The sequence below is a fragment of the Eleutherodactylus coqui genome, chromosome 13, assembly GCF_035609145.1.
Source record: "Eleutherodactylus coqui strain aEleCoq1 chromosome 13, aEleCoq1.hap1, whole genome shotgun sequence".
In the NCBI taxonomy this organism is placed as follows: domain Eukaryota; kingdom Metazoa; phylum Chordata; class Amphibia; order Anura; family Eleutherodactylidae; genus Eleutherodactylus; species Eleutherodactylus coqui.
In genome coordinates, this window is record NC_089849.1 from 121,658,865 (window position 1) to 121,675,058 (window position 16,194).

Consider the following 16,194-nt stretch of genomic DNA (forward strand, 5'->3'; position numbering starts at 1 on the left):
CTCCGTGTAGCTCCGCCCCGTCACGTGCCGATTCCAGCCAATCAGGAGGCTGGAATCGGCAATGGACCGCACAGAAGCCCTGCGGTCCACCGAGGGTGAAGATCCCGGCGGCCATCTTCAGCAGGTAAGTAAGAAGTCACCGGAGCGCGGGGATTCAGGTAAGCACTCTCCGGTGTTCTTTTTTAACCCCTGCATCGGGGTTGTCTCGCGCCGAACGGGGGGGGGGTTGAAAAAAAAACAAAACCCGTTTCGGCGCGAAACAACACCTTTAAATTACAGAAATCCTAGCCATCCAGCGGCTAACTCACAAAGGGTTTACAATATTCCACAGTAGCCTCGTGCCACAACACGTTATAGCAATGTCCATGGTACTGTACCCAACCAGGGTGTCCGTCTAGAAGGCATCCTCCCCTGTCAGACTCGTGGTACTCCCATCACCTGCAGCCCTCTGAGCTCCTCCTGAGTTCTCCATCTTTCCCAGGGAGTAGCTCCCAGCAGCAGTGTGGTGGCTGGAGGTTTTAACTCCTCCAACCACACCCATACAGCTGTCCCTTCTAATAAGGATCCAGTCTGCTTGCTCTCCAGCCCCCTGCAGGCAATTCTGGGAATATACCTACATAAATACACATACAGTACATATATGCAATGTCTGTGTGGGGGTAGGGTCGGTGAAGACACAGCGGCTCGCTCAGTCCATATAATTGCTAGGTGCACTGTTCAGACACGGTCTTCTGCTTCTGTGTCTGGCAAACATGGGTGTCATCCCATTCACTCTGTTCCCCGAGCTTATATTCACTCTCTTCCTGCACTCCTAGGGTTAATAGCTTCTGGTCTCCTGTTCAGCTGATGCTCATTTTCTGATCACCATCCTATATAGCTGCCCTCGGCCTTTCAGACCTTGCTGCAGTGTTGATGAGAGTTTGTTCCTATCACTTCATGTCCAGCCGCTGCTTCGGCAGTTACCTTGCATTCTGCTTGTGTTCTGTGTTCTTCGTTCGTGTACTCTGTAATCTGTTGCTCCCGTTGTCCGCTTCTGTTTATCCTTGTCAGCTTGTTCCTTCTTGGTTTCTGTACTCCCTGATGTTGTTCTATCTTTGTCTTATAGGTGTTCTGGCCCGCCAGGGTAAGTCAGCGCCTAAAGGAAGACCGTGGGGTCGTCCTTATCGGGACGAGTGCTCCCCTTGTTGGCAGGGGTCCCCCTCTCCTGGTTATGAGTTCAGGGCAAGATACCTTCCCTAGTTTCCATCTATATACAGAGCTGTTCAGCTGCTATGCTACCTCCCATGCTGGGGTTGGCTATCAGCCGTGCTGGATCGGATCTTCACCAACCTGGTAGGTTGACGAAGTGGTTCCTTATCCACAGTCCTTACAAGAATAGTCCGGATGACTATTTTTTTCTTGAATTTTCAGCAACAAGAAACCCAGTGGACACACAGCAGCCACTGGCAGCACATCTACTTAGTGCTATAAAATAACAAACGCTTCCTCCCTCACTACTTTGTGGCATAGTGCCACTACACATCAACATAATGTCCACAAACATACCCAACCGGGCGTCAGTCTGGCGGCGTCCTTCCCTGTCAAGACTTGTGGCCGTATCCCAGCCTGGTCTCCCACAAACGGCAGGTTTTCAGCTTCCCTCTCAGGGAGTAGCTCCAGCTCTCTCTCGGAGTCTTGCTTAGCGCTGGTTGTCAGCAGCGGCGTCAGCAGGGAAACTCAATGTGTCTGAAGGGTTTAACTTCTCCCGACACACACACAGAGCTGTCCCTGCTGGTTAGAATACAGTCAAGCCTGCTCTCAAGTTCTCAGCAGGCCATCCTGTGTACTGCACTTCTAATATATATAGAATAATTTATTTTTTTTTAGTTTTTGTTTTTTTATAAATGTCCCACATGACATCAGAAAGACCTCTGGGGAACATTCACAATGTGTATTTTTATGTACTGTATGTGGCGTAGCCTTAGGATCCACATTTACAGGTAAAACCCCTCCTCTATGGTGATATTAGCCACTTGTAGAACTGATCTGGGTTTGGTAAGACCAAGCAGCTGTCATGCTTGGGACAGCCGGGTTCAACACAAGGAATTGCACTGCTGCTTCCCATATTCACTGCATAATGCTTGTTGGGCACTTTGGGGCAGATTTCTGAAAACTCCAAAAAGAAATCCTGCCTTTGTTGCTCAAAGTAACCAATCACAGGGCAGCAGAGACCGTTTTTGTTTTAGGCAGTTTCATAAATCTCCCCCTTGGTATGCTACACAAGTGAAGTTAGAGGCAGTTATAAACCTTTTAGGTCCTCTTCTCTGGGTTGCTGACTGTCTCTAACAGCCAGACATCTGACCGGCTAGGTTGCGGTAGCTTTACCTCTACGACATACATTTAAAATGGCGTGGGTTCAAGCCCACAACCAAGCGTTGTACCTGTATGATGCTTGGTCCTAAGTGGGTTACTATATGGGTTATATGTGGGTTACTAATGATTTTACATGCTTTTCAATGCCCGCGTTTTGACCCAAAATGTCAAATCATTTTTCGTTCACACTTTCCGTGAGCAGAAGAAGAATCGCAGCATGCTTTATTTTGCTACAGATTCCCTGCGGACAGCTTCCATTGAAGTCAATGTCGGACCTGGAGCCCATATCTAATTAACACTGCATATGGGCTGAGGGGACCTGCTTAATCGTTAAGCGATGGCGCGGAAAATACGAATAGTCAGGAAAAAAAACGCTAACAAAAATGATGTAAAAAAAAAAAAGCAAGAATAACAGGATAAACCAGGGATCAGTGATCCCTAGTCCACAGATAGGACCGTGAGTCTCTAAAATGATGTTAGTGCACAGGCTCCTCACCATCCCTGCACCAGAGCCCCCCGCAGGTTATAACCCGCATACACGCAATATACATATGACATAACTGATGAAGAGACCCAAGTAGTACTACTAGTTGTACTAGTAACATTTCTGTTTGTTCGCTATGCAGGGGCGTCATACCTGCAAGATTATTTTTTTTTCACTTACCGAAAGCAAATATATTATTTCTTTTACTAAATTTTAAAAAGGGCACAACAGGGATCTGGTAGCGTTGCGTGCAGCAAGTACCAACTAAGAGAAACAGGGAACACACCGTGCATATGAAATGTAAAAATATTAGTGATGAGCGAGTATACTCGCTAAGGGCAATTACGCGAGAGAGCATTGCCCTTAGCGAGTACCTGCCCGCTCGAGACAAAAGGTTCGGCTGCCGGCGGTGGGTAGGGAGCTGCGGGGGAGAGCGGGGAGGAAGGAGGGGAGATCTCTCTCTCCCCCCCCCCCCCGCTCCCCCCTGTTGACTGCCGCTACTCACCGCTCCCCCGCGCCGGCACCTGAGCAGGCAGGTACTCGCTGAGGGGAGTATGTTCCACTTTTATGTTCAGTAAATGCTACTGATCCAGTCTTGGGATTAACACGAACCCTCATCATCCAAATCCCTACGGTGTGGATGAACTGACTATATGGCCATATATTTGCCGAGCTCCATCAATGCAATCCCCCCCAAGATAAAATTAGAGGTTGACTTACTGAACAGGCATGGATTGACAGTTATTACCACCCTTCTTATAGTCCTCACCTGAACGAGGACCTATAGGAACTTCCTCCTCCTCTTCCTTAAACCGTACATCACCTTCACCAGCGTCAATTACCACAATATTCAAATGGGCGTCCTAGATCATACACAGAGAATGCAATCAATACAACAGAGGATAGAACTCTGTATCTTTAACCTGTTAGGGATCAAGTGCCCAAATAATATGGCGCCCGGTCCTGAGCTTTAATCTCATACGTGGCATGGGATTCAGGCCACTTTCACACAGGTGACAGCGATGTAGCAGCAAGAAAATCGCTGCGATATCACATCTGTGTTCTGTGCGATATCGCTGCGTTTGTTCGTGGCAATAGAACGATTCTGTGGCGCTACAAAGTTGTGAGACTTTGTAGCGCTCTTTTGCCGGGATTTTGCGGGGGATTGAAATATAAGCCCTACCCCAAAAATAAGCTCTAGCTGGATTAAAAAAAAACAACCAAAACAATACATTACCTAACAGGCGCTATCCGCTCCACCGCACTTCTCCTCTGGCAGTTCCGCGGCACTTGTTTGTAGTCTGCAGCCAATGCTTCCTGGTCAGGGGGTTCAAAAATCCTGCCTCCAGGAAGCGCGATCTGTGATCAAGAACCAATCAGAGCCAGCGCTTCCTGGAGGCGGGATTTCTGAACCCTCTGACCAGGAAGCACTGGCTGCAGACTACAAACAAGTGCCGCGGAACTGCCAGAGGAGAAGTGCGGTGGAGCGGATAGCGCCTGTTAGGTAATGTATTGTTTTTTTTTTAATGCAGCTAGGGCTTATTTTAGGGACAAACAGCAGACTTCCTACTGTAAAAGTTGCATTTCATGGCAGGAAAACCGCGGTTTTGTGCGTTTGTAATGCAACACAAAGGAAGGCGTCATAGGGAAACATGGGCTACAAAACATCACAAATGGCGGCTGTACAGAGCATGTTGTGATTTTTTTTTCTCTCGCAATGTAGCAGTCTGTAAAACATCGCTAATGTGAAGGAACCCTTTGGAAAGCGTGGGATTCACATACACGCGTTTCGTAGCACTGTCACATCGCGCGATTTTGTCTCCCATGTGAAAGCAGCCTAAAGCTCCTGCAAACTAGCAGGAGCAGTTCGGGTCCTCGGCTGTCAGACACAGCCGATGACCCGGAGGAGAAGACAGAAGCGTTTAACTGCTTCTGCCCTCTCTTTTACAAACTACACAGCGCTCAGTGACTGCAGGAAGCATTCTCCGTCCGTAATCACAGATTATATATCAAAACGTCCAAAACAAACCCATTCCTATACTTAATTTTAACTCAATTCTAATCATTTTAAAAACTAAATTTTTACTTTTTATACACATTATTCATAATAAATTAAAAAAAATCCAGTTAAGAAAAAAAAAAGGATTAAAAACACAGCCCTGTGTGTGACCGAAAAACGCAGCAAGAATCATTGTGGCAGGCCAGGTCAAAAAATAGAGCCATAAAACCACCACATGTGTAAAATTAACTATAAGGCCTCATGTCCACTCGAAAAATACAATCCGCGCAGAATCTGCGGCGGATTTGTTTTAAATGGTATTTTTTTTTTTCATGCAGATATCCGCATCAATGTGATAGCAATGTTGCCGATCCGCGGCAAAATGGAGCGTGCTGCATTCTTTTTCCTGCGCAAGAAAAATGCAATTATTATAAAATGCCATCGGCGCGTGCAAAAATCAATTTAATGGACCGCGGATGGCCAATGATTCCCTATGGACAAAATCTGCTGCGGATTCCATTTAGCTAGTGGACATGAGGCCTACAGATTCTCTATGGAGAATCCATAGCGGGTCCCTCCTGCCCCGCAGACATGAGCGCTGAAAAGAAGAATTAATAAGGAATTAACTTACCCGCAGCGGACCGGGCACGTCTTCTCCTCTTCACAGCTGGATCTTCTTTCTTCGGCCTAGGGATGTACTCGGCACGTCGGCGGCGTGCCACGCGCATGCACCGGGCACATCCGCCGGACTTACCCGCAGCGGACCGGGCACGTCTTCTCCTCTTCACAGCTGGATCTTCTTTCTTCGGCTTAGGGATGTACTCGGCACATCCGCCGGGCTGAAGCAAGAAGATCCGGCCGTGAAGAAGAGAAGACGTGCCCGGTCCGCTGCAGGTAAGTTATTCTTATTTTAGGTCTCTTCAATAAAAGCCTGCGGGAGACCGGCACGAAAATGGAGCATGGTCCGGATTTTTTCATACTCCATTTTTTTTTTAAATCCCTTTTATCGACCATCCGCGGGTATTTATCTACCCGCCGGTGGTCAATGCATCCCTATGGGGTGCGAATCCGCGTGCGGGTGATCCGCTGCGGATCTTAAATCATATTTTGCCCGTGGACATGAGGCCTAAGTGTCTGGACTTTAATGGGTCAGAAGAATTGCGCTGCGGCCTGTAAGCATCCTTTCAGTCTTGGCAGGAGTGCGCTGAATGGTCACGAAAGGTTTTAGCGATGCAGTCTCTGGCTGCTCGGTCTTTAGCGGTGATCTGTCAGCAGTATGAGGCTACGCCGCTCGGTCATCTATTAGGAGCCCCTCCTACTACGCTTTAACCAAAGAAAACCTATTGCTTGACGTACCCGAGGACTGATCAAACCGCGCTCCAAACCACATGCACTTCACTAGGCTTCGTCTGCCTTACGTTAGTGGATAGACCGTTGGATAGAACAGAATACACTCCTGCGCTCTTCTGTCCCACAACCTGCATGCTTCCTGCACTACAGCTAATTGGTAAGATACGGAGGGGCGAGGCATGGGAACATGCTTTGGACTCCTTCACACGGCCGTATGCGTAAAACACTGCAGGCATCTTCCTTAATTCCATGCTTTATCTCACAGCCGCACGGACGCAATGTGTTGACCATGCACAGCGTTGAATATGCAACATATAGAGAACAATAAGGCGGTACACACGCAATACGCGGTAAAACGTAGCGCGCTGCACTTTGTGTGAGTGCATATTACACACAATGAATGTTCACAAGTGTCAATGGAGATCTAGGAACGGTCACTGACTACATTCCCTGCCTAATACGCAGAGAAATTACCTTCGTTGGAATGAGGCCTTTAAAAAAAAAAAGGGTTCAACTACAAAACTTTATTGAGTAAAAACACTTTACAGCAATAACCTGTATATAAAAACGGACCGTCGTATGAAAACGTACGGCTATATGTTTAACGTGCGTAATAAACCGCACGTGCAAAAGAGCGCGACGGAGAGCGCAAAAGAAATGTAGTATGTTAGGCTGGAGGGAGACAATGTCCATCTAGTTCAGCATGCTTCCACCCCCTTGTTGATCCAGAGGAAGGCAAAAAATCCAATGAGGCAGAAGCCAATTAGCCCATTTTGGGAAGAAAAAAAAAAGCAAGGTGCACGCCAAAGAAAGAAAGCGCAAAAGAGGCGGATAGCAGCACAAGAGAGAGCTACTGCGTTAAAAAGAGTTTACAGGTGTAAATCACAGAAGGGGATCACACAGAGCGGACCTGCAGCGGAATTTCCGTTGCGTACTTTCAGCACTTTTAGGCCTCATGTCCACGGGGAAAATCAGGCCCGCTACGGATTCTCCATGGAGGATCCGGAGCGGGTCAATCCTGCCCCGCGGACATGAGGCAAATCAGAATAAACTTACCCGCAGCGGACCGGGCAGGTCTTCCCTTCTTCGCGGCTGGATCTTCTTTCTTCGGCCCGGGGGATGTGCTCGGCACGTCGGCTGCATGCTGTGCGCATGCGCCGGGCCGAAGAAAGAAGATCCTGCCGCGAAGGAAGGAAGATCTGCATCGCCCGGAGCAGGTGAGTTTAATTCAGGCGCGGGTCTCCTGCGGATCCGGACGGCTTCCATAGAAGCCCGTGGGAGACCCGCACCTAAATGGAGCATGTCCATTTTTTTTCATGCTCCAGAAATTTTTTAATTCACTTTTATTGACCATCCGCGGGTATTTATCTCCCCGCGGGTGGTCAATGCATTCCAATGGGGCGCGGATCCGCTGCGGTTTTTAATTCTTCTTTCCCCGTGGACATGAGGCCAGGGATAAACCAGCAAAGTGGACAAGATTTGCAAAGATTTTTGCCAGACGGCACGAAAAATTGACATGAAGCACGGAATTCAAAGCCGCGGCGTGTCAATTCTTTCCTCATTCCTGCGGCGGCCTCTCTCCTCTCTATGGGGAGGGATAGCCGCAGCGGAATGCCGAAGGCGAAGCTGCGGGTTTTAAAGCTGCGCTTATCCTGTGGCAATCTCGCGGGTTTTTGGTGCGGTCATTCCGCGGGATTTCTGTCCCGTGTGACCTCAGGCTTCCCAGCATGCAGCAGAGATTACAGAGAACACAGCAGCTTATCCTGAAGCCCCGACTGTGAAGCAAGGCAGCCGCCTCAGAGGGGGACGGGCTCAAATACAAGAAGAGAGCCAAAAACACCTCGCTCTCCAGTATGCTGCGAAACCAAACAAATCCGTCTTTAACCCCTTAATGACCAGACAGGTTTTGGTTTTTCACTCATTTTTTCATCCCCACATTCAAAGAGTTATTTTTCTGTCTGTAGGTTTTTTTGCATCACGAGTTGTAATTTTTTGAATGGTAGCATTCAACCCATTTGTGAGCAAGCGCCATAAACGTATAGCGGGTTGGTGCTCAGCTATCTACTGACAGCTTCTGCTCTAATGGCTGCAAGCGCCCAAATCCTCCTTCCTGATCATTTAATCCCTTCCATATATCACGATGAATAGGGATCGCAGCAGTAAGAGGGTGACAGCGGGACGGGGCTCCGATGGGTTACCATGGCAGCGGGAAGCCTGGCAAGGTCCTCCATGTCTGTCATGTCACTCAGCCCATCAGACCTATCGGAGGGCCGATAACATGCGCATAGTTCACCGCATTGCATAACACAGCATACTATGCTAGCAATCAAATGATGGGTTTTTAGGTCCCCTTGAGGGACTAAAAAAAAAAAGTGTAAAAAATAAATAAATGCTCTGCGTGTTCGCAGAGAGACTTTCTTTTTTCCCCACATGCTCCCGGGTGTCGATCCGGATAAGCGGATTTCCCTTTTTTCTTTCTGAATCCACCCCAAAATGTATACCGTATATACCGGCGTATAAGGCGACGGGGTGTATAAGACGACCCCCCAACTTTCACCTTATACGCCGGTAATACAGTGTCAAAAAAAAAATTCAGTACTCACCTCCCCCGGCGTTCTGTCGCGCTCCGGCAGGCTATCGCTCCCATCTGGTCCCGGCAGAACATTGCTTTCTGAATGCAGGGCTTGAAATCCCCGCCTCCAGAAAGCTAATACACACGCCGTCAGCCAGTTACAGCCATTCAATGACATCATTGAATGGCTGTGATTGGCTAAAACACACGTGCGCCTTCAGCCAATCACAGCCATTCAATGATGTCATTGAATGGCTGTAACTGGCTGACAGCGTGTGTATTAGCTTTCTGGAGGCGGGGATTTCAAGCCCCGCATTCAGAAAGCAATGTTCTGCCGGGACCAGATGGGAGCGATAGCCTGCCGGAGCGCGACAGACCGCCGCGGGAGGTGAGTACTGAATTTTTTTTTTTTACACTTTTTTTTTTGTATTACCAGCGTATAAGACGACCCCCGACTTCAGAGCAGATTTTTCGGGGTTCAAAAGTCGTCTTATACGCCCGTATATACGGTAAGTAAAGAATTTATACAAAAAAAGTTTCGCTAAATAAAATCCAGCGTAAAAAAATATTCCACACAGAACAGTTTAAATTAAAATAAAACAACTAATAACCATATATACTTAACAGGCCCAAATGACCCAAAACACAAAATGTGTAAGACCTGATTCAAAAGAATGGCGGTCATATTCGGGCAAGATTTGTGTCCATCGCAACATACAAATCTCGTGTGATTGTCTCAGCCTTGTGTAAACGGCCTTCAGATCAGTTTTAGACGCTGTCAAACAATTTTCACCACATACAACAAAGACGTAGAGCTTCATAGGTGTGACTTAAATGCCACATCATACACCAAAAATACACAAATTTTAATGCAATTTTTTGTGGAAATGAAGCCAAATAATAGACCGTCTAAAGTGTCAACAGATTTATTCTTCAGCAGAGCCGCTGTGATAAGCCTGGCGCACTTTAAGACTGTCCTACGTTTGCGCTGTCACACAGTATTAGTCTGTATGTCTCTTCTGTTGTCTAATGATGTAGAAGTTCGGGTTAAAGCACTTTCTATGTTCAGAAGATCAGAACTGCTACTTTACACGATATTCATTTACCATTGTCTCCAAGGGATCCACTCCGCGTCCTACTGGGAAACTTGCAATGTTCAGAGACGCATCCACTGGACTTTGATTGCTGTGGTGCCTATGAGTGAGCTTCAATTCACCTTTGTAAGAAAATTGTAAAGAAAGGTTTTCTAAGTACCTAAGAGGCTACATGGCAGGGAGCACCGAGAGGCTACATGGCAGGGAGTACCGAGAGGCTACATGGCAGGGAGTACCGAGAGGCTACATGGCAGGGAGTACCGAGAGGCTACATGGCAGGGAGAACCGAGAGGCTACATGGCAGGGAGAACCGAGAGGCTACATGGCAGGGAGAACCGAGAGGCTACATGGCAGGGAGAACCGAGAGGCTACATGGCAGGGAGTACCGAGAGGCTACATGGCAGGGAGTACCGAGAGGCTACATGGCAGGGAGTACCGAGAGGCTACATGGCAGGGAGTACCGAGAGGCTACATGGCAGGGAGTACCGAGAGGCTACATGGCAGGGAGTACCGAGAGGCTACATGGCAGGGAGTACCGAGAGGCTACATGGCAGGGAGAACCGAGAGGCTACATGGCAGGGAGAACCGAGAGGCTACATGGCAGGGAGTACCGAGAGGCTACATGGCAGGGAGTACCGAGAGGCTACATGGCAGGGAGTACCGAGAGGCTACATGGCAGGGAGTACCGAGAGGCTACATGGCAGGGAGTACCGAGAGGCTACATGGCAGGGAGTACCGAGAGGCTACATGGCAGGGAGTACCGAGAGACTACATGGCAGGGAGTACCGAGAGACTACATGGCAGGGAGTACCGAGAGACTACATGGCAGGGAGTACCGAGAGACTACATGGCAGGGAGTACCGAGAGACTACATGGCAGGGAGTACCGAGAGACTACATGGCAGGGAGTACCGAGAGACTACATGGCAGGGAGTAACGAGAGACTACATGGCAGGGAGTAACGAGAGACTACATGGCAGGGAGTACCGAGAGACTACATGGCAGGGAGTACCGAGAGACTACATGCCAGGGAGTACCGAGAGACTACATGCCAGGGAGTACCGAGAGACTACATGCCAGGGAGTACCGAGAGACTACATGCCAGGGAGTACCGAGAGACTACATGCCAGGGAGTACCGAGAGACTACATGCCAGGGAGTACCGAGAGACTATATAGCAGGAAGTAACGAGAGACTATATGCCAGGGAGTACCGAGAGACTATATGCCAGGGAGTACCGAGAGATTATATGCCAGGGAGTACCGAGAGACTATATGCCAGGGAGTACCGAGAGACTATATGCCAGGGAGTAACGAGAGATTATATGCCAGGGAGTAACGAGAGATTATATGCCAGGGAGTAACGAGAGATTATATGCCAGGGAGTAACGAGAGACTATATAGCAGGGAGTAACGAGAGACTATATAGCAGGGAGTAACGAGAGACTATATAGCAGGGAGTGACGAGAGACTATATAGCAGGGAGTGACGAGAGACTATATAGCAGGGAGTAACGAGAGACTATATAGCAGGGATTGACGAGAGACTATATAGCAGGGATTGACGAGAGACTATATAGCAGGGAGTGACGAGAGACTATATAGCAGGGAGTGACGAGAGACTATATAGCAGGGAGTGACGAGAGACTATATAGCAGGGAGTGACGAGAGACTATATAGCAGGGAGTAACGAGAGACTATATAGCAGGGAGTGACGAGAGACTATATAGCAGGGAGTAACGAGAGACTATATAGCAGGGATTGACGAGAGACTATATAGCAGGGAGTGACGAGGGACTATATAGCAGGGAGTGACGAGAGACTATATAGCAGGGAGTGACGAGAGACTATATAGCAGCGAGTGACGAGAGACTATATAGCAGGGAGTGACGAGAGACTATATAGCAGGGAGTGACGAGAGACTATATAGCAGGTAGTAACGAGAGACTATATAGCAGGGAGTAACGAAAGACTATATAGCAGGGAGTAACGAGAGACTATATAGCAGGGAGTAACGAGAGACTATATAGCAGGGAGTAACGAGAGACTATATAGCAGGGAGTAACGAGAGACTATATAGCAGGGAGTAACGAGAGACTATATAGCAGGGATTGACGAGACACTATATAGCAGGGATTGACGAGAGACTATATAGCAGGGAGTGACGAGAGACTATATAGCAGGGAGTGACGAGGGACTATATAGCAGGGAGTAACGAGAGACTATATAGCAGGGAGTAACGAGAGACTATATAGCAGGGAGTGACGAGAGACTATATAGCAGGGAGTGACGAGAGACTATATAGAAGGGAGTGACGAGAGACTATATAGCAGGGAGTGACGAGAGACTATATAGAAGGGAGTGACGATAGACTATATAGCAGGAAGTAACGAGAGACTATATAGCAGGGAGTAACGAGAGACTATATAGCAGGGAGTAACGAGAGACTATATAGCAGGGAGTGACGAGAGACTATATAGCAGGGAGTGACGAGAGACTATATAGCAGGTAGTGACGAGAGACTATATAGCAGGGAGTAACGAGAGACTATATAGCAGGGATTGACGAGAGACTATATAGCAGGGATTGACGAGAGACTATATAGCAGGGATTGACGAGAGACTATATAGCAGGGAGTGACGAGGGACTATATAGCAGGGAGTAACGAGAGACTATATAGCAGGGAGTAACGAGAGACTATATAGCAGGGAGTAACGAGAGACTATATAGCAGGGAGTAACGAGAGACTATATAGCAGGGAGTAACGAGAGACTATATAGCAGGGAGTGACGAGAGACTATATAGCAGGGATTGACGAGAGACTATATAGCAGGGAGTGACGAGAGACTATATAGCAGGGATTGACGAGGGACTATATAGCAGGAAGTGACGAGAGACTATATAGCAGGAAGTAACGAGAGACTATATAGCAGGGAGTAACGAGAGACTATATAGCAGGGAGTAACGAGAGACTATATAGCAGGGAGTGACGAGAGACTATATAGCAGGGAGTGACGAGAGACTATATAGCAGGGAGTGACGAGAGACTATATAGCAGGTAGTGACGAGAGACTATATAGCAGGGAGTAACGACAGACTATATAGCAGGGATTGACGAGAGACTATATAGCAGGGATTGACGAGAGACTATATAGCAGGGATTGACGAGAGACTATATAGCAGGGATTGACGAGAGACTATATAGCAGGTAGTGACGAGAGACTATATAGAAGGGAGTGACGAGAGACTATATAGCAGGGATTGAGGAGAGACTATATAGCAGGGAGTGACGAGAGACTATATAGCAGGGAGTGACGAGGGACTATATAGCAGGAAGTAACGAGAGACTATATAGCAGGAAGTAACGAGAGACTATATAGCAGGGAGTAACGAGAGACTATATAGCAGGGAGTAACGAGAGACTATATAGCAGGGAGTAACGAGAGACTATATAGCAGGGAGTAACGAGAGACTATATAGCAGGGAGTGACGAGAGACTATATAGCAGGGAGTGACGAGAGACTATATAGCAGGGAGTGACGAGGGACTATATAGCAGGAAGTAACGAGGCAACTATATAGCAGGAAGTAACGAGAGACTATATAGCAGGGAGTGACGAGAGACTATATAGCAGGGAGTGACGATAGACTATATAGCAGGAAGTAACGAGAGACTATATAGCAGGGAGTAACGAGAGACTATACAGCAGGGAGTGACGAGAGACTATATAGCAGGGAGTGACGAGAGACTATATAGCAGGGAGTGACGAGAGACTATATAGCAGGAAGTAACGAGAGACTATATAGCAGGGAGTAACGAGAGACTATATAGCAGGGAGTAACGAGAGACTATATAGCAGGGAGTGACGAGAGACTATATAGCAGGGATTGACGAGAGACTATATAGCAGGGAGTGACGAGAGACTATATAGCAGGGAGTGACGAGGGACTATATAGCAGGAAGTAACGAGAGACTATATAGCAGGAAGTAACGAGAGACTATATAGCAGGGAGTAACGAGAGACTATATAGCAGGGAGTAACGAGAGACTATATAGCAGGAAGTGACGAGGGACTATATAGCAGGGAGTGACGAGAGACTATATAGCAGGGAGTGACGAGGGACTATATAGCAGGAAGTAACGAGAGACTATATAGCAGGAAGTAACGAGAGACTATATAGCAGGGAGTGACGAGAGACTATATAGCAGGGAGTGACGAGAGACTATATAGCAGGAAGTAACGAGAGACTATATAGCAGGGAGTAACGAGAGACTATATAGCAGGGAGTAACGAGAGACTATATAGCAGGGAGTAACGAGAGACTATATAGCAGGGAGTAACGAGAGACTATATAGCAGGGAGTGACGAGAGACTATATAGCAGGTAGTGACGAGAGACTATATAGCAGGGAGTAACGAGAGACTATATAGCAGGGAGTAACGAGAGACTATATAGCAGGGATTGACGAGAGACTATATAGCAGGGATTGACGAGAGACTATATAGCAGGGAGTGACGAGGGACTATATAGCAGGGAGTGACGAGGGACTATATAGCAGGGAGTAACGAGAGACTATATAGCAGGGAGTAACGAGAGACTATATAGCAGGGAGTAACGAGAGACTATATAGCAGGGAGTGACGAGAGACTATATAGCAGGGAGTGACGAGAGACTATATAGCAGGGAGTGACGAGAGACTATATAGCAGGTAGTGACGAGAGACTATATAGCAGGGATTGACGAGAGACTATATAGCAGGGAGTGACGAGGGACTATATAGCAGGTAGTGACGAGAGACTATATAGCAGGGAGTAACGACAGACTATATAGCAGGGAGTGACGAGAGACTATATAGCAGGGAGTAACGACAGACTATATAGCAGGGATTGACGAGAGACTATATAGCAGGGATTGACGAGAGACTATATAGCAGGGATTGACGAGAGACTATATAGCAGGGATTGACGAGAGACTATATAGCAGGGATTGACGAGAGACTATATAGCAGGTAGTGACGAGAGACTATATAGAAGGGAGTGACGAGAGACTATATAGCAGGGATTGAGGAGAGACTATATAGCAGGGAGTGACGAGAGACTATATAGCAGGGAGTAACGAGAGACTATATAGCAGGGAGTAACGAGAGACTATATAGCAGGGAGTAACGAGAGACTATATAGCAGGGAGTGACGAGAGACTATATAGCAGGGAGTAACGAGAGACTATATAGCAGGGAGTAACGAGAGACTATATAGCAGGGATTGACGAGAGACTATATAGCAGGGATTGACGAGAGACTATATAGCAGGGAGTGACGAGGGACTATATAGCAGGGAGTAACGAGAGACTATATAGCAGGGAGTAACGAGAGACTATATAGCAGGGAGTAACGAGAGACTATATAGCAGGGAGTGACGAGAGACTATATAGCAGGGAGTGACGAGAGACTATATAGCAGGGAGTGACGAGAGACTATATAGCAGGTAGTGACGAGAGACTATATAGCAGGGATTAACGAGAGACTATATAGCAGGGAGTGACGAGGGACTATATAGCAGGTAGTGACGAGAGACTATATAGCAGGGAGTAACGACAGACTATATAGCAGGGATTGACGAGAGACTATATAGCAGGGATTGACGAGAGACTATATAGCAGGGAGTGACGAGGGACTATATAGCAGGTAGTGACGAGAGACTATATAGAAGGGAGTGACGAGAGACTATATAGCAGGGAGTGACGAGAGACTATATAGCAGGGAGTGACGAGAGACTATATAGCAGGGAGTGACGAGAGACTATATAGCAGGGATTGACGACAGACTATATAGCAGGGATTGACGAGAGACTATATAGCAGGGATTGACGAGAGACTATATAGCAGGGAGTGACGAGGGACTATAACAGGGAGGCAGTCAATGAAAAATGAAGAGCTGCTACAGTAAAAGCAAGGGAGTGAAAACCATCTATATCCTTATGTGTAAAATGTCTAAACATATTGATCATCTTCTCAAGAAAGGTGGAGGGATTGGGGGAGTTGAGAACATAAACAATCTGAAGCCAAACAGCAACACCAGGAGGATTGGCCATCCTCTTTTTCTCCCTGCAGTCTACCATAATATTCCAGGCTAAAGTAAGCATTACCAATACGATACATGCAGCTTCCATTTCAACCTGCTGTGGCTCAAGTTAGATCATGGTTACAGTTACTATCCCAGTTTTGTTTTACAGACAAGATTGCTGGCCTATGCTTAAGCTTTTAGGCTATACTCTGCAGTTACTGTTTTGAACAAGCATAGCTCGGGACAGAGTATGTCCTTTTCTAGTTTAGATTGGGGTAATTATTA

The 16,194-nt window shown here is 47.4% G+C and overlaps 1 protein-coding gene across 4 annotated transcripts in view; it reads right to left on the bottom strand.

The window, feature by feature from the left end:
- The window catches only part of LOC136588118 (oocyte zinc finger protein XlCOF7.1-like), a 137,269-nt gene that overhangs the window by 54,378 nt on the left and 66,697 nt on the right, over positions 1-16,194 (bottom strand). For all 4 annotated transcript variants that reach the window (XM_066587094.1, XM_066587095.1, XM_066587097.1 and 1 more), the window contains exons 6-7: positions 9,864-9,973; positions 3,606-3,699 (exon numbers count right to left, since the gene is read on the bottom strand). In XM_066587094.1, coding sequence (XP_066443191.1) covers positions 3,606-3,699; positions 9,864-9,973 — 204 coding nt within the window. The remainder of the gene's footprint in view (positions 1-3,605; positions 3,700-9,863; positions 9,974-16,194) is intronic.